Raw genomic sequence first — 24,730 nt, forward strand, 5'->3', positions numbered from 1 at the left:
ATTTCCATGTTTCTGTCTTTGTGAAGTATTGATGTTGAAAATGCTAATGAGGAAGTGTATAAGTGTATACTTATTCTGATTCAGGTACAATATTTAAGTACTGGATGCATCAATAGATGATTGGTAAGATGTTGATCTGCATGATTCTAATATCTAAATTTACCTATAGAATAAATTACTTTATTGTGGTTTTAAATAGCATAAAGACATCATCTGCAGTGGCGCTAAGTATGAAAACTAGGGCATGCTTAATATAAGATCCGGTTGCAGGGTTGACAGTAAAAATGTCAACATCAAAATGTTGACATGGTTCATCAGAATCCGCTTTTTTTGGCCAGCTATAGTTGCGTATACTAGGAATTAGATTTGAATTGTTGTAGTACAGGCAGATAGGTAACAAGTATACAGTGACAGTACAGATATATACTGTAGAGCGGGTGTGGTATGGGGCTCTGACAGTGGGGATCCCGACAGTCAGTATCCTGACTTCGGGATCCCGACTGCCGGTGCTCCGACAAGAGGGGCGAGCGCAAAGAAGCCCCTTGTGGGCTCACGCGGGGTGTCCCTACGCTCACCACGCTTCGGGGTGCCGTGGATAGTGGGGGGGGGGGGGGGGGTGCCTAAATCTCATTGCATCTCATAGAAGTGTATAGTAAAGTAAATGGCATCGCTCCCTATAAAATTGCATGCGATTTTGCATGTGGTGCGATTGCATGCGACAGAAAGCAGTGAATAAATTACATAGGAAAATCGCATTGCATCGCACACGATCGCATCGCACGCAAAAAACGCATGCGATGCAATTTCCCTACGGTCCCGTACTTATGCAAATAGGGCGCAGTGCTGATACGCAAGTACCCACAATTGAAACTTTAAATTTTAGTTTACAATCACTGTTAGTATACATTTTCTTCTGAAGCCTCTAAGGGCAGTGCAGGACTGAGAACGCTGAGTCAGACGGGAAGCAAAGGCAGGAGCTTAAGCGGCTGCAGAGCGGGCAGAGCAGGCAGTCCGGGCAGTTCGGGCAGTGCGGCTTCAGCGTGGAGCGGCTGAAGTGAGCCAGCATTTAAAAAAAAAGTGAGGAAGAGGTCTTTTTCTAAGGTGCCTTTTTGCATTTATGGTGGCAGGGGATAGGGTGGGGTGTTTGGGGAGAAGGGGAGAACAGGGATTCTTAGTCATTGTTTTATGGCTCCCATTTTTTAAAAATGGTTTGGTGGAGCGGGGGGGGCGGCGTCAGCAGTCCGGAGGTACACTGGGGTTTTACATAGCACTTTTATTTTTGTCACCAAAAGGTTAGGTAGCAGGTGCCATTGGTGGGAATAATTTGTCCCTTATCAGTCCAGGGGTGTCGGATGTGTGCAATATCAGTCCAGGGGTGCCCGCATGTGTGCTGTATAATTCTATGGGTGCCCCCTATGTGTCCAATATCAGTTGTGTAATAACACGCCCTGTTTTGTGATGACACGCCTCCTTTCATGAGACCACACGCCCTTTTTGCAGCGTGGCTTTGCCACATACGTCCCGCATACCAAATGGTTGAGTTTGGGACCATCCATTACCATATTTCTAGATTCGCCTATGCACTGGGGGGCTGGCTGGAGCTTGGACAGACTGTGGGACTGGAGCTACAGAGAAACATGGGAATGTGGCTTGAGAAACACAAGAATGGATGAGGCTGAAGAGAAGTGGGGGGTGGAGTGAATAGAGATTATCCACAACTGGCAAGATAACTCTGCTCTCGTAGCTGTGCTACTGCACATGCGCTGAGTGGAAGCCTCTATTTTACCTTCGGGATGTTGCTATGGGCAACTAATCAGATACTACCTGTTATCTTCTAGAAGGTGCTAAATAAATAAGAAGTAGATTCTGATTGGATGCGCATAGCAACATCCTGTGTGAAATAGAACTCTTATCTTAGTAAATTCCCCACTACATCTCTGGATAGGTGACATATATTTGAATTATTTTTGGTCAGTTATATTAATTGCACAGTAGTTCCCACCCAAACTTGTCTTCTCAGTACTTTCTCGCCTAGTGACAAACAGCACGAAAGAGATGCAAATAATACTGTGTTTTTCTGAGTGGATTCCCAACCTCAGGGCATTGAAAAATGTAAAGCTTTTTCATTCTCTCACATTACATTTTATTTTAATTGATATTAGAATAACCTATCCACATACTAAATCAGTAACTCAGTAATGCTACCATGCGATTAATTTACAGGGTTTTTATTGGACATAATGTGTTCCTCAAGTTAATTTCTCACTGCAGCCAAATGTCATATATTGGCTAATTTTGCATAATTTCTTTAAACTACATAAATATGCTAAATTGTCCCAATATAATTTTAATCTTTCCTGAAATGCAAATCTACAATTAATTGCACGATCTTTCCTATTTTTTTTTTAGCCTGAGTTAGGATATAAAGTTTTTGCTGTGTTCAGCTAGTGAGGCATGTTGTGAGCCAAATAAATCAGTCTTAGTCATTTCACAATGTCCCTAGGCTACTTCTATTGTTCTGCAACTCTTGGGGCGCTGTCCACGAAGCATTACGCATCACCACAGGATACTAGAACAAAATGCTTGAAGTGGCAAAACTGTAACTCTATACATTTCAGAAATGCTAGAGATTAATATTCAACATCTATCAAGTCTGTTTGTTCATTTATTTGAGATAATCATGGCTAAGTGTGTAGAAGATCATCTTAACAATATGCAGTATTACTGTATGAGTTTTTATACATTAAAGAACTCAATACACACAAGGAACAGCTGCCATGTGAGAGAAATTTCCTCATTTATAAAACCATTTTTAAAACCATGAAACAGTGTGTGATGATATGTGGTACAGTATGTGAACTGTCCTCATCTTCACATAATCATTCATAGGTGACTTTATATATTTGACTAGCCTCAAGAAACAATCTCCACAAACAAGAAATCTTTCGGGCTGTACAGTAGTATTATCTTTTACTATTTGCCACCTCAGGGATGCCGTACGGCCATACAAAGTGGATACATTGAATTAACAAATTCATCTCTTATAGATATTATCTAGCTTGTGGAAAATATTAGTATTAAGGGGTATACATGGCTGGATCCCACGAGGGGCAACATGGATGGTCATCCCAGGGCCCCCACACATTAGGGCCCCCCACCTGAATTGTGCATGCTGCTGGTACTGAAATCAGAGCACATCATGATTTAGCTGTGCCTCCGATTTCCTCACTACACAGCTGCTGCCATCGCTGCCCGCTGAGGTGCTGCTGAAGTCACTGCCAGCCTCTTACGGGATCTCACAGTCACTGGGGTTTCTGTGACATCCAGGAGCTGAGGTGTTGCCATTTCTCTCAGTCTCAGCTTTTTCCTCAGTGATGTTGGCAGAGTGTGTGACTGGCTGGCAGGGGGCTTTAAGCTGTGTGCCAATGGGCATATCAGTTATTGTGAACTTTTCATAAACAACAGTGCAATACACTATTTTCCATTAGGTATCTAACTTTATGTAACTAACTACTAACATTTTGTGAGCTACATTACGTAATCTTGATTATAATTATGATAATTTTATGTATATGTCCTTTCATTTTAACAAATGTATGAAGAGTTCCATTTTCTTCCCGTTCTTGTCAATCCATTACTTATGTTATTTGTATTTTTTTTGAATTAATGCACCAAGCATTCATTGGTGCATTCCAAGAACAGACTTATAACATAAATAGTAGATTAAAATTTAAAAGGATATGGTATACTTTATTTTTATAACAGGCATTATATAATTTTTTTAAAGGGCTCCCCACAATTTTGTTGTTGGGGACCCCCACAGACCTTAATCTGGCCCTGGGGGTATATGTGTAGTTTCTGCAAACAAAAAAGAAAATATGTTATATGACCAAAAGATGGCGCTGCAAAATGAGTTGAGAGCAGCTGTAAAAGGAGGGTGTCAACTCCAAGCATATACTTACACTAAACAGGAAATGGAGTATACTTCAACATGGGGAAAGGTAAATTGGGGAAAAGAACCTGTGCACCAGTACCACGTTCAAATTATTTTAGGTGTATATATGATATACTGTATGAAAAGATCCACTATATTGTAGTATCAAAATGCTTGTGCATTAATGAGTGATGTGGAGGTGCTCCCCTGAGAGTAAGAATTAATGCAAAGAGAAAAGAAAAAGTACTCTCTGTTTTTGGGGGCACACTTTGAAATTAAAACTTAACGTTTATTTATTCATTAAAATTAATTTAGACATGACAAGACAGACATACATAAAATATATACAAATTCCTGAGACTCCAATTTACAGAGTTCTCTGTTGATTGTTAATGAGTAAATTACAGGTAGAAGGTCCGCCAATCTAAATCCAATGATGGTTCGGAGCTACCTTTCTCACACAATTTTTGAGGTACCACAGTATATGGAGTGGACCGCGAATATTTATTTATATAGTAATATAACTTATTTTACACCAATTTTTCACAATAATTTTTTGCTTTTCAGGCCATTTAAATTTTCTATTGACAGGAGAATTCTACTGGGAATTATGCTTTATTATATAACCATTAGCTGGTATGTGATAGAAGAGAAAAAAGAAAAAGAAAAAAGAGGGAGAAAGAGAAGAAGGGGAGAGAAAAAGGGAAGAGGAGGAGATAGAGAGTTTCCAAGGGGAGGTTAGAATGAATGGAAAGAAAGAGAGGGAAGAAGGAGAGGTGGGAGAAAAACAAGTTGAGTGTCAGTACACCCCTGCAGTTTGTTTGTTATCACGGTGACTGCTGCTGATTGCTCTATCTGCCTGGCTGAACCAGACTGTGCAATTGAGCGGGTCTTGCCGTGCGACAGTTGCAGATGAGGGTGTTAAATAGTTGGGCTGTTGAATCCCTCTCTGTTAGAGTGGGCGACTCCCTGGTTGGCTGGGCCCTTGCAGGGAAATCTACCCTCAATCAGTGAGGTTTTGAGCCCAGAAGTGTGTGTCTTTAGAAGACAAAATTATTGCCTTGTAGGGTGTCAGTGCACGCTGCTTTCTCCCACTTGCTTTGCAGTATTGGTGGGCGATGAGCGGTGAACCCCACCTTTAAGTGCAATTTAGAAAATTCCCAGTTGCATAGAAAAAGTTAGAAAGTAAATAAAGCAAGATAACAGGTGGAAGTTGTAATATATGAAATATATGATATCAAAGGATCAGGAAAGTAGTCTTTTAGTCACAGTATTATAGTATACACCTGTATATCAAATTTCCTTTTTCATAAATTGAATTAATCACTTTGTTACAGTAGTAGAAAGTATTCCTGTCACTAACTATATGCTTCTCACTAAGAAAAAACAATTATGAATCTCATTCCTAAATATGGAAAAGATGTCTGTGAAAATCACTCAAAGTGATCTTTGTAGTCTGACTTAGACCAATCAGAGCAGAAAAAAGCGAAAAAAGGAAACAATGAAGCCCTTTTTCCCAAAATAATTGCAGGACAAAAATCTGTGGGGTCGTATTCACAATTGTATCTATTGGTTATAATGTGAATCAGCCCCTTAATAGGGGTCTTACCACCACCCGGATAGCTGCCTGCTGCGGTCTACGGAACAGTCCATCTGCTGCAGGAGGAAAGAGATTTTTCTTGGATCTGGACCTGATTGCAGTAATAGGGAGTCTGGTATCTCCTCAATAGCTCGAGGTGCAAAAGTAGTTGTGGGATAGAAAGCTGTTTCGCAAAGGTCCCGCTTCCTCAGTATCCTCAGGATGTCTAAATTAATTTGAATGAAATAAATAAACGTTAAGTTTTAATTTCAAAGTGTGCCCCCAAAAACAGAGAGTACTTTTTCTTTTCTCTTTGCGTCCTAGATGAGTATAGTTAGAGTGATTTCCTGTAGGTTATGAATGTATTCCTCTATTGCACCAGCACTCTCTTGCTTATCCTATCTATAGAGCAGCGGTTCTCAAACTGTGGGTCCTGACTCCAAAGTGGGTCCCGACCTTCTCAGGTGTTGCGTCTCCATGTTGCTGACCATCAGGCTGATGACTTCTCTAATCTCAGTCAGTGATTCAAGAAGTCTGAAAAATCAGTTGAATTGTCTGTTATTTTAGACTCCTCCCATCACTTTGTGCCCCCACAATGCTGCCATACATGTACTGTCTGCTGACTACACATGTGATGTGATGACCTTCTGTAGTAACTTGCTGGGGTCCTGTCATTATTTTTATTGTCTGATGGGGTCCCAGAGCAAAATAGTTTGCAGACCCCTGCTGTAGAGGGTATTATTATCTGTCCACTGCAATTTATAAAGTGTATTCTCAGTTTATGTCTTTCCAGTTGTTCTTTAACTGTGATCTACTGTACATTCTTTAAATGGACTTTTCTTTGAAATAATCCGCTAGTAGTTTTCTTTTCCCACATCCCCTGTTTCAAATTAGTTGCTTTTTATTCCATACATCACCTATGCAGCATTCTACTTAATTCCCCAAGGCTCCAATTGGCTTCACATCATTTCTAACTACAGATCTGGGTTTCATGTTGCCATTATTTTTGTCTTTTAATATCACATAAGACTGCCATAATTTTTGCAGCCGGAACCCTAGGGCAGGTTTCTGATAGCTAATAATGAACTCATTTATTTATTTATTACCAGTTTCTTATATAGCGCATACATATTCCGCAGCGCTGTACAGAGAATATTTGAGCATTCACATCAGTCCCTGCCCCAGTGGAGCTTACAATCTATATTGCCTAGCACGTGTATACACAGACACATTCCTGTTAGGGTTAATTTTTGTGAGAGCCAGTTAACTTACTAGTATAATTTTGTATTGTGGGAGGAAAACGGAGTACCCGGAGTAATCACACACAAGCACTGGGAGAATATACAAACTATGCACAGTTAGAGCCATGTTGGGAATCGAACCCATGACTTCAGTGCTGTGAGGCAGTAATGCTAACCATTACACAATCCGTACTGCACCATTTTTTTTTTCTAAGTACACATACAGTAAGAAGATTTTCTGTAATGTATATAGTATACTTCTTAATAGTCATATAAATTATATCTGATATTTTAGGTTATGCCAAAAAGTAGCGTTGCATGATATTTGTATTAGAGTGAATTTGAAACCCAGGGCAGCCGCACTTTCTGAACTGTGTTGTATACATAAAGAGCATATTATCAACAAAATAAACAAAAATCATAAATAATCCTTTCAGCATTGATAATTTAGACCTTCAAATCAAAAACACACATTAATATTAAAAAGAGATAAAATGTAACATTTCTTAATACTATCATACCATAACACGGGTGCATCAAGAGAGAAAGATGGCCATGTGCAGTCTCCATCTGGGCCCCCTGTTCTCTAGCCAGTAGAACAATATACTCTGGGCACTACAGTCACTAGGAGACTCTAGCACTGTCCCAGAGTCTAGTGCACATGTGCAAGTCTCCCAATAATGGTCACCACACCATTTTTCAGTACTTGTTTCCTAGCACGGCCACAATCGCATCCATCGTGTACCTTAAAGTTAAGGTACACGATGGACCCGATTTCCTTTGAAATCAGGTCCATTTTGCCGTCAAAGGGGAAATCGCGGGCATTGCGTCAGTCGGGACCATTAACATTGGCCCCGACGCGACCGACGCGATGCCCCCGATTTTGCCATAGGCTTCAATGTTAAAATATTTTTTAACATTGAAATCGGGAGTTTTGCCTCGGTCTTGTGCCATTATAATGGCACAAGATAAGATGGATTTTACATAGTAAAAAATGTGAAATGGGCCAATATGACCCATTTCACATTATATATGGCCCCGTCGTCACCCCATAATTGACGTGAACCCGAAGCGTGGCGAGCACAGCGAGCCCGCGAGGGGCGGCGGTGCACGTCCTCCGACCTTTTCATTCCCCTACTATCCACGTCAGCGTGGAGTTGAGAATATATAGTGTGGCGAGCGCAGCGAGCCCCGCGAGGGGACGCGTATACCTGTGAAGTTATACGCGTCCCCTCGCGGGGCTCGCTACGTTCGCCACACTATATAAATTCTCAACTCCACGCCGACGTGGATAGTAGGGGAATGAAAAGGTCGGAGGACGCGCACCGCCGCCCCTCGTGGGCTCACTGCGCTCGCCACGTTTCGGGTTCACGTCAATCATGGGGTGGGGTTTACGCAGTTAAATTGGGGGTGTAGGGAATATTTTACATTGAATCCAATGTAAAATCGGGTCCCAGGGACCCTATTCACATTTGATTCAATAAAAAAATCGGGTCGGTCGCGTCGGTCGCATCGCATGCGACCAAATCGCATGCGATGCGATCGACGCGATTTTTCCGACACAACCACCCCGATAGAAATCGGTGTGGCTGTGCTAGGAAACAAGTACCCATTTTTCCATTGATTTTCCTACTGCGCATATACAAAATGGATTTCTGCAGCTCTGCTGCTACCAACGCAGGACTCCAAAGAATAGGTATTGAAAGAATGGGTCCAGGGTTTATGGTGTGGACCTTTTTGCACACGCTTCACCTATTACACATACACCAATGGTATAATCAGTATCAGAATCAGGATCAGCTTTATTGGCCAGGTATACTTGCGTATACTAGGAATTTGTTTTCGGTTTGCTGTGCAGCAGCCAGGTGGGTAACAAGTAAACAGTATACAGTATAAACAATAAACAATATAAACAGGTATGGTAACATGTACAGTCATATACTGTAGAAAGTTATTCCAAGGGGACACCGTGTTAGATTATGTGCAAAGGGTTATGGCGCAACTAGACAGTGAGGTGTTCATGAGTTCCCGTTTCAACAGGTGAACCGCCTGAGGAAGAAACTTTTTAGGCTTCTGGTGGACCTGGTGGGAATAGCCCTGTAGCGTCTGCCTGATGGCAGCAGGTTAAACACTTTCTTTGTACAAACCTACTGACTCAATATAAAGCAAATCATATTGTATGTTTAAGCAGCATTATTTAGGGAAAAACATTACAGTTATATAAAGCAAAATGGCAGCATACAATGGATATCTTGTTTATCTTATTCTGTGTATTTTATTCAAGTTAATAGACCGTTGGATTAAAACATGTCAAAAACTTGAGATTCCTATAAGCCCAAATTTCAGCCTGATAAACATATTGGGTGATGCCTATGAAATTCGCCAGTGGAATTCAGATGGTTTGCCAAGAGATCTTGTTTCCACTGAAAATGGCATTCTAGTGACTCGTGGAAGACGTTGGCCACTGATGATTGACCCACAAGATCAGGTATGGTGAAAATTAATGTTTGAAATCATTTATTGTGTAAAATAATACATGGATGAGAGTTGATATGAAATGTATGCCTGCAGAACAATAGACTCTGGGCACAAGGGTCGCTAGGAGATCCAAATGCTGTTCCACAGTCTAATACACATTTCTGGTCTCTGAGAAAATGGAATTTTCCCAGTGATTTTCCAATTGCGCACACGCAAACTGCTGGAAATATAGCAATGATTTCTGCAGCACTGCTGCTGTCTCGACATGGGACTCCAGGGGGTAGGTATTAAAAAAGTGTTATACTGTAGATAGGCCAGGGGTTCAAGTAATTAGTGCACATCTAGAAATTTCTTAATTTCTGGGTTGCCTACCCTCCCGGAATGGGCAGGAGGGTCCCGGAAATCAGGTCCCCCTCCCGGCCCCTGTGAATTGCATCATTGTTGCTCCGCCGTGCAATGCCTGAAATACCGGCATTGCACAGCGGGGGTGTGGCCACGAGGATGCGGTTGCACTGGCCATGCCCCAAAACACACCATTCCTCCGTAACTCCACCGCCATCCCACCCCTTTCTAATAACTTCAGCGGCCCCACCCCCTGCCTCAAGGAACTGGCTGCCTTCTCCCTTAGAGGGCAGCTGGAAAGTAGGCAACTCTGCTTTAAATATGTTCCACTGTTCCTAACATTTTTCTTGATGCCTAATTTGTAGCATTTTCTAAAGTTTATGAGAATAAATGAGTGTGCTATACTTGTTTTGTATATGAATGTGTATGTTAAAGAGCTTGGCTTAGAAGGACAGAACATATTTTAAGTAAGGCTTACTGCTGCTGTTAGTAAGCCACAGGCGGATACTCTGATCATAAAGTGGGCAGTGATACCTACTGTAGCACTGGAACATGTGGCAAGATTACACACAAACATTGTTACAAGATGCTTTTTCATCTTGTAGGTTAATGTTATGCTGCTTTCCCACTGCAGACCAGTTTAAAGTACTAGTAATCTTAAATGGTATTTAAAACGGTATTAGCATTCCCACTGCAGCAGATTACCGTTTTAAATACCATTTAAGTACCATTCCCATTGCAGTAAACCGTGTAAAATGTAGAGTGCCTAACCCCCCCCTAGTGTAAAGAGTGCCTAATCCCCCCCCCCCCAGTGTAAAGAGTGCCTAACCCCCTGTACCTGCCCTGTGCCCCCACCTCCCCTCCCCTTGTACTTACCTGCACGAGGATGCAGGACAGTGGGGAGGCAGCGGAGGTCCATGCAGGGTCCATGCGGGGTCCAGGCAGTCCCAGTGCCTGATGAGAACTAGTAGTTCTCACTTTGCGCATATGTAATGAGTGCATGTGCATAATAATGAGCCGCTCATTACATATGCGCATATGTAATGAGTGGCTCATTATTATGTACGTGCACTCATTACACATGCACAAAGTGAGAACTACTAGTTCTCATCAGGCACTGGGACTGCCTGGAGGCTAAATAACGTTTAAGAGGCATTCCCACTGCCTCTTAAACGTTATTTTAACGTGTAGGACTCTGCTTTAAAAACGGGTTGAAATACCATTTAACTTTAAACGGTATTTCAACTCTGGCACTTTCCCACTGCAGCCTTAAAACGGTTAATTGCGCTGAAAATCTGCAATTTACCGTTTTTTAGCTGCAGTGGGAAAGGGGCATAAGTGACTCCTGGAATGCTAATTATTCAATATTTAATGTTGATGTTGCTTCAAATAATGTGATCATTTTACAACAATAACATTTTATATGATGATTGTAAAGTCTGCCTCTAATCACAGTGATATTTGTATGATAGGCGAACCGTTGGATCAGAAACAAAGAGACCAAGAATGGCTTAAAAGTCATTAAGCTGACAGACACTGGTTTCCTCCGGACACTGGAGAATGCAATCAGACTTGGCTTGCCCGTTTTATTAGAAGAGGTAACTATTATTAAAATGATGTATTTATTTATATAGCGCCAATCACATTATTCAGCTCTATACAAATAATATATAAACACATACACAAGAAGCTAATTAAACTGCAAGAATGTTAAGGGATTGTTAAAGGAGGGCACACTAAACCTGAATTTATAGATAATATTCAAATGAAAGCAGTTAATTCTGCACATGTGTACTATATACTGTATGTTGTGTTACTACAATATACAGTTATATCTGTAAGGCAAATCTTTTGGTCTACTCTACAGTATAGGCAGTGCCATAACTAGGCATTTGGTGCCCTGTGCCAGAAAGAGAATTATTGCCCCCCTCATGCTCAAAATAGGGACATTATGCGCCAAAGACGACTGCTCAAAGTTTAGGGGCATGGCTTTGTTGTATAGGGGTGTGATCATATAATAGTAACAATTCACGTTAGTGTCCGTTATTCACATTACACCACTTAGTGCCACTTCTGCACATTGCACCAGGTAGAGCCCCTTTAGTTCTTTGCACCAAGTACAACCCCTTAGGCACTTTGCACCAAGTAGAGCCCCTTGGACACACTACGCCCTGGTGGACGAGATACTATCAGCATGACGCACAGCCTCACCCCGAGGCCTGCGCTCTATCACACTGACATAATCCATACCCTGTGGCCTGCACTTTGTCACACTGGGGCTCTCCCTAACCCTCCATCCCCGCATCCTAACTTCCCCCTTTTTCAGCCTAATCCTGACCATCCCCGCTGCCTCCTAACCCCACCTCCCTGCATTCTAACTCTAACCTCTCGCTAAGGTCTCTTGAAATACACCACTACACACTAGGTGATATATTAAATATACTACCCAGTAGGACCATTCTGAGTGATTTATTTTACTATATTGCCTAGAGTGTACACCCCCCTCCCTCGTCTGATCATGTGCAGATGAGGGGGTCCTCATTAATGATGGCCATGCCGCGGCTGCAGCATTGCCGTCACTTTCTCCCGCTGCTGACATTGGCCAGTGTGTATGCAGTTGCCGATGCCGTCACTCTGCCGGGTCTCCACCACCACCGATATTGGCGTTGACAGGGATCTAAACTCTCATATGAACAGCAATATAATTAATGCTGATACACAAGTGCTTAGCTATCATAGGTGCAGGGAGTGCCATTGCTATCAGGCATCAGAGTATACTTGCCTAAGTTTTCAGTCTTTCTGGGAAAAGTAAACAAATTTATTTTCTGTTTAATTACTAATGATTCACATTCAAATGAGAAATATAACATAAGTTTTAATCAGATCTATTAATGTACGGAGGGAATACTGAGGAGGACAAGGGTGTTATTGTATTGTAGATGGTACTTAGAGATTCCACAGTGTATGCATTTAAATCAATACACTATTCTTTTCAACATTAATTCCTTTCAAAGTGTATACTCATTGGTACTAAGCTAAATTTAGTCATAGGTTTTAGAATTTACCTCCTTATTTTCTTCTTTACTAAAGCTGAAGGAAAGCTTGGATCCTGCTCTAGAGCCAGTTCTTCTAAAGCAAACCTTTGTGGCAGGCGGAAGAACGCTAATTCGCCTTGGAGACTCTGACATTGATTATGACAAGAATTTTAGGTTCTATATGACAACTAAAATGCCAAATCCACATTATCTTCCTGAGGTAAGAAAAACCAGCCATTGTACATTTATCAATGTGATGTTAAATGAAAATGATCTGTGATTTTACTGTAGCAATATGTCCTGCAGGTTAGTTTTTCAATTATTATATCAAAATTATAACTTGGGTAAGACTGAATTATGCAGAGCTTTCTGATACAGCTACTATTCATATGCAGATGTGTCCGCATACATCTATCCTCCATGCGCTACGAGCCGTGCTACAAATAATGCTTGAGCTCTATGTGACGTATTAGCCCCGGGATTTGTGTGAGACTTTTTCTGCTATAATGTGTCTTTTTGCAAACCTGTGCAAATCGGATGTTCAAGCAGCTTCTGCTGATTAAAATGATATGCCGCAAGCCATACATTTGTGTGTGACTGCGGCTGTATCTAAGCTACGTTACAGTGTTTTACTTAGGGGTGATCTTCTTTTTCCCAAAGAACCACCCCTTAGTTTTGTGAAAAACAATTTTATATGTAATAAACAGGTTTCACCTATAACTGGAGAATATATTGCTGTTGTATTTCAGCATAATTAATGGGTGCAGGTTTGTAATGTACTTTTATACTCCATACAAACTCAATCCAGCCTGTGAACTTGACTGAGGCACCAGGAACACATTCATGTTGGGTATCCAGGTGGAATGTAGACAGTAAATAAATAGAAAGTCAGTTGGTCGAGAGGGCCAAAAGGTCAACATAGTCAAAAAGTTAACATTAAAAGTCGACACAAAAAAGGTTGACACATTTTGTGCTTTTTAGGGTTAGATGATAGTGTTAGGCACTTGAGTTAAGGTCAGGCTGCTGGAGGGGATGGTTTTGGGTTAGGATTTTGGTTAAAATTACAAAAAAAGGGATTTCGTGATGACCATATGCATGTTGATCTTTTCACCCTGCTGAGCTGAATCCATGTCAACCAATTAACTGTCAACCTTTTTTACTCTTTCAACCTTTACTGTGGACCATCCAGTGTCAACCTAATGACTGTCTCTGGAGACATTGTTGATCTTTTGAACCGCACCCATTCAGTTGTATTACTGTGACTCTCTTTTTCTGTTGTTTGAATGGTAGTAGTATCACAATGGTGGTGCGGTGGGTGCAGCCCACACCAGGGTTTCAACCACCGAGGGGTCACACCAAAGTACTGACTCCTGCTCAGTGACGTGAACCAGGTGCACCACTGTAACATTTAATACAGCACCAGGCTCCTGTCACAGTGGAGGGGATACGTTATTGGGGCTACAGCAAGTTGGTCGACATGGGGAAAGGTCAACATGGTTATAGGTTGACATGGGTTTAGGTCGACAGGTCAATAGGTCGACACATGCATTAGGTCGACAGTGTCTAGGTCAACAGTCAAAAAGGTCAACATGGGGTTTTTCACTGCTTTTTTGAGCCGGCATGTGCCAACCAGCGGTATTTCATGCCCTACCATCCACTAGGGCATGGTAGGATAATAAAATAACGTGCCAGAAGCATTGCGAGTGGATGCGGTGCACTGGAAACTGTTTCCATGTCAACGGTGTCGACATTCTGGTAAAAAAACTGTGAAAAACCCCATGTCGACCTTTTGACTGTCGACCTAGATAATGTCGACCTAATGCTTGTGTCGACCTATTGACCTAAACTCACATCGACCTTTCCCCATGTCGACCTAACAGTGTCGACCTAATGCTTGTAGACCAACTTGGTTTAGACCAAACGATCCCAACCCCAGTGGAGGAGGAGGCACTGCTGACTGACTAGTCTCCAGGGGCAGCTCAGCTTCTCCAGTACCCCCATTTTTATGAAAACAGGAGTCCGAGACACGAGACGACACCTCCTTACCCACTAGACCCTGCTCTATTTGCAAGGCCATGCCTCAGTCCCTACCACACAAGGTAGGGATGCCACTGAAGTATAGTATGGCTTAGCAAGTCGCTATAACAACTCTTTACTTCATAATAAAAGCAGACAAAATTGTGGAAATGGGATGGGTAATCCTCATCCCTCTAGCTGTTGTTGTAGTACACATCCCAGCATGCCCTACTACAATTTTAGCTTGCCCAAATACCAAAACTGTAGCAGGGCATGCTGGGATATATAGTTCAACAACAGTTGGAGGGCCGAAGGTTCCCCATTCTTGGTGTAAAGCAAGGGAATCAAAAAGTACATGCAGTGTAATTCAGGGTTGCCTACCCTCCCGGAATGGCCGGGAGGGTCCCGAAAATCGGGTCCCCCTCCCGGTCCCCCGGAAAGGTGGGCAAACCTCCCGGTTTCTGGGGGACCCCCGCTCCCCCCCCTGATCGCGGCTAAAACTCCCCCGCCGCACCATTTAAATAACCCGATATACTTATCTCCGATGAGGGGGCGGGGGCTAAAGTGTCATAATCGCGTCATTTTAGCCCCGCCCCCTCCACGGAGATGTGCAAAACGGATTCTTTTCAAGCATGGGGCGGGGCTTAATGAGGTCACGTTCAAGCCCCGCCCCCACAAACTCCTGCTGAATGTCTCCTCTCCGGGCTTCTCCCGGAGAGGAGATTTAAAAAGTCGGCAACCCTGGTGTAATTTATTGCATATTTTATCATTGTATTTTGCACATAATCAGCCAGTCAGTGTTATTAAAGGTTATTGATTTGAAAGATTATAGGTACTTAGCTGACGGCAGCATTTATTGCTCCACTGAGCTGTCAAATTGTTATATTTGTAAGCTAATATTTTTTCTGAAGAGCTATTCTGACCTTTTTAGCAGCGTTATACTTGCTGGGATACACATGTTTAATGTGGCTGAAAAATTTATAAAAATAAATTAGAACTTTCCGATGCCAGGCAGTTCCTAGAAATGTGAAATAAACAGAATGAGTTTTATTGTAGCTGTCACAGTCAGTCACATTAATATGAGAAATCCCCAGCCAGTGCATTTTATGGATTGGCTATGAAACACATCCTAGAATTGGTCTTCTCTGGTTCCAGCAGCTGACAAACTTTTCGGATGACTCTATACAGAAATGCAAGGTCCGGTTCAGACCCGTTTGTTTGTGTCCGAATTTGTCCCCGTCCCCAATGTGCACACCCCACGGGAGTGGACTGCTTCAGCCAGTTTCACACATTTGCCTGGAAAGGGAGGGCTGCGGGTGACAGGGGGTGGACTCAGGGGTACACCCAGTGTTTCACGGGCATGCCCACAAAAATGGTGGGGGCACCCTTGAAAACACTGGGCGTACCCCTGGGAACACAGGCGTGTTGTTGCCTGCTTGGGGTGGGCGGCGGGGCGGCATAGCATACCGAGCAGGTCTGAATCAGGCCCACAGTACTTTATTATAACACACACATACAATGTACGTTATATTGGAAATTATATTATATGTGTAACACTCTTGTTTTCTAAGGTAATTTTTTAGATACATTTGCTATGTATTTTTTATGTTTTTGGAACATTGTTTTAGTTTTATTTGTGGATGGTATTCTAAACATGGATAAAGGGAGTTTATTAACTCCCAAAGGCTCTATGTTTTAACGTATGTGGAGCCCTAATGCTCCTTCTATTAGGGCAGAGCAGCACTATATTTAGATTTTCTGTATAATTTATAAAAATGGAGCAGGGGTGATGGATGGTTTAGGTACAGAGAAGCGATGAGGCAGCAACAGGCCACATAGCGATGATTGACACCTTTGCAATATGCACGTCTGTCTCCTCGTTTTATGATCATACCCCCCCAAACAAATGACCGTCTTCAAGCAAATATACAGGAAAAAAATGGAAATAGCCACTTTTTCCTCTATATGTATGGTATGCATTCAGTAGATACATAACTTGGTACTTGTGTATTAGCAGGGCACCCACTAAGCAAATTGCTTAGTGGGCGATTATGTGTAGGAAACTTGCATGCGATTTCCCTATGCTACTGTACGTATGCTAATTGGCGCCCTGCTAATACACAAGTACCCATAACTTATGGCATTTTGTGTCCATCACAACCACTAATCATACCTACTTCACACAGTGTAGCACACTATATAGCAAAACATGCTGTACAACATGTACAACACATCACTATATCACAAGACGTGCTGTATGTGTTGTGTGAAGGTATGAAGGGCACTGCGACCAGTTGGTCCTGGGTGCAAGGTTGAGAGGGAGGCACGTGACTGTACCTGAAGATACCCAACTCTCTGCTGCAGTCACAGTTTCAGCAGATAGGAGCCAGAGAGAAAGAAGGAGTGGAAATCAGCTCACAAGTAATGTCGCCCATACACATTCCGATTTACGGGTGCGATGACATGCGCGCTCCCATGCACATCCCATCGCACAGCACATAAATTATGTGCTGCATGTATTTTTTTTTAACTAGATGCATTGCATGTAGTTCAAAGCACATGGGCCCTTATTCTGCATCGTGCGGTACGGCCCGCGTGCGGCCGTACCGCCGATGTTTTCAGTCTGCACATGCGCAGAGGTCAATCTGCGCATGTGCAGGCGAAATCGCCGCACATAAAGTTTCGCCGCCGCAAAGGGGGCGTATAGGGGCGTGAGGGGCTTCATACCCTCATTTCCCTATGCATACGCCCCGCGTTTCATGGGCGTTCCCATGCAAACGCGGGGCGTATGCATGGTAATGAGGCTATGACGCCACTGATGGGGGCGGAAAGCTGACGTCGCCGGATGTCAGCTCTCAGCCCCCATACAAGCTATCACACGGACGATTGTCCGTGTGGTCTCAGCTTGCGGGAGCTGCTGTGGCGTGCGGCCCTGCCTTCGATGGTCGACGACCATCGAATGCAGGGGGCAGCTCCCACCATGGTGGAGGCGTACGCCCCACCATTTTTATGCGGATCGCCAGCCGTCCGTGTACGGACGGCCGTGGCGATCCGTCTCGTGGGCGGGGATTGGTTTGTGCGGCCGGAGCATCGTGTGCGGCTCCGGCCGCACCAACCAGAATAAGGGCCATGGTGCTTTAGCACATCACATGCGTTTTGAACTAGATGTGATGCAATCTAGTTTAAAACGCATGGTGCGCATCACATCATGTACGGTGTGAAGTGCTGGAGAGAATCAGAAGTTTATAGGTGATAATTGGCGGTAACCAAGAGATCTGGGCAACTGGCAGGGTTTCCTTCACAGCCTGCCATACATAATAAAGTCCCCAAAGCATTGTCATATGCTGGTAACAACCAGCCCAAATCATTTGGGTCTCTTTATCTTCCTTTAATTATTTTGTTTTCAGGAGTTTTTTTACATCCAAAACAGAAATTTTCATTTTGATGAGATTAGCTTCTAATTGTGCTATTATTGCTAAAAGCTGCACATTATGTAAATGGTTTATTTTGTGTTTTATTTATATATTCCGTTTACTTAATAATGTATACTTATTATAATATGCATCTTGTTGTTTTTACTTTATGTTCCTTCATTTGTTTGTCTTTATATTTTATGTCTTTTTATCCAGGTGTGCATCAAAGTTACTGTCATAAATTTCACTGTGACCAGATCTGGCCTCGAGGACCAACTTCTCAGGTTACATTTTTCTGTTTAGCCTCTAAATGTAAACGACAAGGACAAACAATACAAAATATAAAATTTTCCCATATAATAACATAGGTTAAGCATTAAGTTAACCTTTGAGCGCCAAGTGAATTTGTCAAAATTGGTGTAAAAAATTGCAAAGCAAACATTTTTATTCATCATAATGACTTTTAATGTTTACTTGACATAGGAAATAGAATCTTTTTTTACACAATGTATTTTTTTTTTAATTTAGAAAACAAATGTGAGCAACGCTGGCATTTTTAGCAGGTATTTTGAACATCTCTCACAGAGATGTTGGCACTCAAAGGGTTAATACATCAATATGATGTTGTTCATTGCTTATTGTATTGTATTTTACAAGTCTGACCATATAACAACAATATTAAAGTAGCAATTTAACCGTATGTGAACTTGGAAGAAAATATTTACATTTTATAGGTTATTTTGCCAATACTGTATGCCAATTGACAAATAATTATTCCCATAATCTTGCAAGGGAAAAATTTGTATATGCTGAAGAACAAAGGTGGCACTCACAGGTTGGGACAATTGGGTAGACAGCAAGTTGGCCGACAAGCATTAGGTCGACATGCAGGAATGTTGACGTGCCAGAAGGTTGAAATGACTGAAGGCAACATGGGTCGACAGGGTCATTAGGTCGACACAAGCATTAAGTCGAAATGGGGACGGTTAAAACCCAAAAGGTCGACATGGGGTTTTTCACATTTTAATTGTCCTGAATTTCGACACAGTCAACATGGACACGGAAACGTAGCACCGCGTCCCCTCGCTAGTTTCGGTACCCTATTTTATTCTCGCACCACACCCTAGTGGATGGTAGGGCATGAAATATCACCTGTCTACACATGTCAGCTTAAAAAAAAAAGTCAAAAACCCTGTGTCGACCTTCCCCATGTCAACCTAATGACCCTGTCGACCTAACCCATGTCAACTTTTAGTCATGTGGACCTTCCTGCATGTCGACCTTAGAATTAGGGAACTTGAGAAGTACTGTATGTACCTGGAAGTTTTGGTCATGCTTGTCCTACCACTGTCGGACATTTCTAGCCATGTGACATGTCTTATTGTCTTGCTGGAAAATACCATCCACCCCAGGGAAAACAATCATCATTTATTCATGTATGGGTGTGCATGTTCTGCAAGGGGGGATTCATAACTAAATTGGTCAAGAGTGCCTTTCACATGGACAAAAGAATGCCAAAAAACATTCCCCAGACTATAACGCTGCCAACACCAGTGTGTGTTCCTTCAGCAATGGTGTTTGTTCTGTGATATTTCTCGTCTGACACACCAACGTCCATCTGTCAGATGAAGCAGGAAATGAAACTCATCGGAGAAGGCAACCCTTCGCTAATAAACGGATATCCAAATCCAACACTGCCATGCAAATTGAAGTACGTTCTCTCGGTGCACCTATTGTTAGCATAGGTGCAGGGAAAATGTGTTTGCTTTGGAGCCCCATATGCAGCAGGATTCCCTATACTGTCATTTTATACACACATCTAGTAGCCCCCTGGTTCATTTTGACATTGAGCTGCTCCACTGTAGAATGTTAAATGGCCCTCACACTCATTCGTAGCATATGTTCACCTCTCACATCAATGGCATGGGGTGCTCCACAGTTTCTTTGTCGGTTATTTGCAATGATGTCCATTCAGGATACACCTTCACCACAGCAGCCACATAATCAGTTCAATACTAGAAAAAAACAGATACCGGAGTAGCTGTTGGGGCGCCTGTGTGAGTTGTGAAGCTAGGAGCAATCTGGAAAAAGGGGGTTGTCACTCCCTATAGGTGAACAAAAATGTGAGGATGTAGATTGCGCTGTATTGATGGCAGAACAAGATTTATAGATAATAATAATAACAATTTATTAAATACATATAACACACTAAAATAGGTGCATTTGCATTGAAATATTAAAAATAATTATGAAGTTAAAATAAAAATGGTTTTTTGAAAGGCTGCGTCCAGTTTTGAATGATATCACCTTATTCACAAGTGGATGGGAAAGACGGAGATTTGGACAGTGGAATTGTCTTCCAGACACTGGGACGTGGTTACCCCTGTATTGCTTCCTCCAAACAAGACTGAGGGGATGACGTTCCTCTTTTTTTTTGGAATATCTGAAGCCGTGAGGGATCCACTGGATAACCATAGATGGGTACCTTAGATAGGTGGCTTTCCTTCAAAGGGTTGGTACCATATTGAAATGGATGGTAAGTGGTCAGTCCTGGTCTGGTACTCCGCTGGTGATTTTAAATGGAAAATTTTCCTAGTTGAAAAGGTGAAGTCTGGTAACAGCAGCAAATGATGAGGGGGGTGGCTGGTTGCCTGTGCCAACACGTTTCACTGCTGGGTGCAGCTTTTTCAAGGTAGCTTTGTTAGGCAAGGGGTAGGGGTATATATACCCTAAGGGGAGGCAAAAAGCGGCTGCACGTGACCAATGTGCCGGGTTGTGTACCTTGTTACAATCCGGCGCCATTAAAATACATAATAGTAAGCCACACAGCAACCTCATAGCTTCTATCCACATTATAGTTATACAGATTCCCCAACTGACACAGCGCTATATCAAATAGCGCTGTGCGTTCCACATGCGTTTCACCGGAAATACCGGAACCGGAAACGCATAGCCGGAAGTCAGATGGCGCCGGCTGTATTATTGTGAAATAAAAATGTGTTTTCACTACGAAGAAACACTCGTTTTTAATTATTATTGCATGTCTATAGTAGATGTTTGTCTCCTGCTCCCAACAAGGTTTGTTTAACATTGTTTTGCTCTTATGTAAAGTTAATTGTTTGTGTACAGGTGCACATGGTTTACCCATTACTAAGGGTATATATACCCCTACCCCTTGCCTAACAAAGTTACCTTGAAAAAGCTGCACCCAGCAGCGAAACGTGTTGGTACAGGCAACCAGCCACCCCCCTCATCATTTGCTGCTGTTACCAGATGTCACCTTTTCAACTAGGAAACTTTTCCATTTAAAATCACCAGCGGAGTACCAGACCAGGACTGACCACTTACCATCCATTTCAATATGGTACCAACCCTTTGATGGAAAGCCACCTATCTAAGGTACCCATCTACGGTTATCCAGTGGATCCCTCACGGCTTCAGATATTCCAAAAAAAAGAGGAACGTTATCCCCTCAGTCTTGTTTGGAGGAAGCAATACAGGGGTAACCACGTCCCAGTGTCTGGAAGACAATTCCACTGTCCAAATCTCCGTCTTTCCCATCCACTTGTGAATAAGGTGATATCATTCAAAACTGGACGCAGCCTTTCAAAAACCCATTTTTATTTTAACTTCATAATTATTTTTAATATTTCAATGCAAATGCACCTATTTTAGTGTGTTATATGTATTTAATAAATTGTTATTATATTACCTATAAATCTTGTTCTGCCTTCAATACAGCGCAATCTACATCCTCACATTTTTGTTAACATAATCAGTTCAAAAATGTTTCAAAAATTCTGCCACCCTTGGCCTGAAAGCCGAAAATCATCCCTTTGTAAAACTCGTATTACCCCTTTTTCCAATGACAGCAACGAGTGATATGTGTGCAGACAGCCTATCATATACCTTATATACCCACCAAGCCAGCGCACGACAGGTGTTGCCGATGTCAGATGTACAAGTTGGTCATAATAATGTGTCTCGACCTTATGTGGCTATATACACGCAAATACACACACATATGAAAATGAACAGCTCTATAAAATTCTTCTACATCTTTCAGTGATGTTGTACGAATTGAGAGACCAGATCTAGAGGAGCAGAGAAACCAGCTTATTGTTAGAATAAACTCTGACAAGAATCAACTAAAAGCGATAGAAGATCGTATCTTAAAGCTGCTGTTTACATCAGAAGGAAATATCCTGGATAATGAAGAACTCATCAATACACTTCAGGAATCAAAGGTCAGTAGTTATTTACCTACTGTCCTACAAAAAGTAGCTGTTCCTGACGTGACTCACTTGTGATATACATTCTTATTAAGTAAAGTCATATACTGTAGTTGTGTTCAAATCTGCAGTTACTGTATATCTATCAAGAAGAGTGATGAAACAGTATGTGTGTTTACAGAAAGTAATATCACATAGTAAAATGTTTGCTGATCCAGCTGTTTGGGGCTGTCTATATTAACATGCTATGGATGCTGCTTCCATGGAAGCGGCATTGATATCTATTCCAACCACAACTGAATCGGACCCAGTAGGGAGTTTGTCACCGCAACCTACATATGAAATCTGGTCCGATTAGAGGTGATCCTTTGCGGGCCAAAATCAATGTGACTGAATCACATTGCATTTCTATTTACCTCCAGTATTATTTGATTATTGTAATCAAATTTCCTTCCCAAAAATGTAATATACAATGTAATCATGTACGTACAGTTTTGTTGCCATTAAATTATAATATGTAGCCAATATTACAGAAAAGTTGTCAGTAAAGCTATGATATTGTCTGCTGTCTGTACTATAACAAATCTTTTTTTTTTAAATGTATTAAATTATACACATTGCCAAAGGTATGAATCACCAATTGTACTCACATGAACATCTATATGTACTAGTAAACATATAGCTCATGGTTACCAGGGCCGAAACTAGGGTTTCCGGCGCCCAGGCAGTCATTTGGTGCCCCCCCCCCCCCCCCTGACGGGACGGGACGGGGGACCAAATGACCGCCTTGGCCCTGGCGCCGGAGACCCCACCCCCGTTCACCGCCCCGCTGACAACATAAATTACCTCTCCCGTGTGCAGCCAGCGGGGGTCCGGTGACAGGCAGCCGGGTTCCGGGTAGCCGCTGTAGCGGCAGCTTGACTGAGACTCCATCCTTCTCTACTCTCTCCTATTAACGCGGCGGGAAGCGCTGGTGATGACTTTGAAAAGACTTGCCGGACGCTGATTGGCTGAATTCAGCCAATCAGCGTCCGGCAAGTCTTTTCAAAGTCATCACCAGCGCTTCCCGCTGCCGCGCTAGTAGGAGAGAGTAGAGACGGACGGAGTCAAGCTGCCGCTACAGCGGCTACCCGGAACCCTGTTGCCTGTCACGGACCTCCGCTGGCTGTCCCCGGACCTGACAGTGCCCCCCCCCTCCAGCGCCCGGTGCGCATGCCCCCCCAGCCCCCCCCCTAGTTACGGCCCATCATTCAGTTTGGCAATGGGGTTCATAGCAAAATAAGTAATGAATAAAGTACAATAAACTATTAGGAACTAAAAAAAAATCCACATCTTTCCTCTTTAAATTATTTGAATATGAAAGTACATATTATCTAATACTTAGGAATATGCCCACTACTGAAGAGTGGCTGAGAGGACCGCATTAGATCGTGTGATTAAAATTGCAGGCAGAATTATAGGGGTGTCTTTACCATGCGCCCATGACTTATACAAAAATAGATTGCTAAAGAAGGCAAATTGTATTTTAGCAGATCCCAGCCATCCAGAATACAAGGCTTTTGAAGTTTTGCCATCGCAAAAACGATATCGCAGTATTTCGGCACGTACAAAGCGTATGACAAATAGTTTCTTTCCCACTGCTGTTCGTATGCTAAATGCTGTTAAGTGACATGGGAATTGCCCTAAATGTTTTTCCTTTGTGTAGGTTTTTGTATTTCAGTTTTGTTGACGGTGCATTGTTGTGATGTATTGTTAATAACAATAAAGTATTCTTATCTATCTTATCTATATACTAAGTACAGTTTCATGGGAGCATAGTCTGGACCTCAATGGATTAGGACATCTAATCCAGTATAATTATCCTGCTGCCTGTTATAATTGTAACTCCTCTGCTGTATTACTTCCTGCTCTGGCCACATGACAAAAGCTTTGGGGCTAATTGGAGCAATCTGGCTCCACACTCCATTCTGCCTTTGATGCTCCCCGGTCTATGTTGTTTCTTCCTGCCTGATACTAGAGTAGATCCACCATTACTGACTCCTGCTCAGTGGTGATGGTTTCCCTTGAGACTCTGTGGTTCCTAACTCCAGCTCTCCAGCACTTGGCATCTGAAGTGTTTTCTCTGGAAGGCACCCTGCATCTTTGTTCACCTTCTATGCCTGGGTATCTGGGTATTTTGCTGGGGCAGGTGTATCCTGTCCTGTCCATTGTCATTTCTCTTGAAATCCCTGTCCTCTGGCTATGCTACTTGTCCCCTGCTGCATGTGCTCCTGTGCTGGCTGGATTTTGTGGTACCTTTGGGACATTCATCTACTGGATATTGATAATGACATTTTTGCATCTAGGGTTAGCCTGCTGCTTGGTTCTTACCTGCACCATTTCACTTCTACTAATATACTTACCTATTGGCTATGCTGTGGAGGAAAACCTGGTCTTTATGGGTCTGGTGCAATATTTGCT

At 42.5% G+C, this 24,730-nt stretch overlaps 1 protein-coding gene across 1 annotated transcript in view; it reads left to right on the forward strand.

Moving 5' to 3' along the window:
- DNAH6 (dynein axonemal heavy chain 6) overlaps nucleotides 1-24,730 on the forward strand; it is a 270,855-nt gene that overhangs the window by 175,849 nt on the left and 70,276 nt on the right. The window contains 5 exon segments of the mRNA XM_083177142.1: nucleotides 9,039-9,242; nucleotides 11,047-11,172; nucleotides 12,665-12,829; nucleotides 18,255-18,322; nucleotides 22,105-22,285. Of these exon segments, the coding sequence (XP_083033268.1) occupies nucleotides 9,039-9,242; nucleotides 11,047-11,172; nucleotides 12,665-12,829; nucleotides 18,255-18,322; nucleotides 22,105-22,285 (744 nt within the window).

The sequence above is a fragment of the Crinia signifera genome, chromosome 1, assembly GCF_055691185.1.
Source record: "Crinia signifera chromosome 1, ASM5569118v1, whole genome shotgun sequence".
Taxonomy (NCBI): domain Eukaryota; kingdom Metazoa; phylum Chordata; class Amphibia; order Anura; family Myobatrachidae; genus Crinia; species Crinia signifera.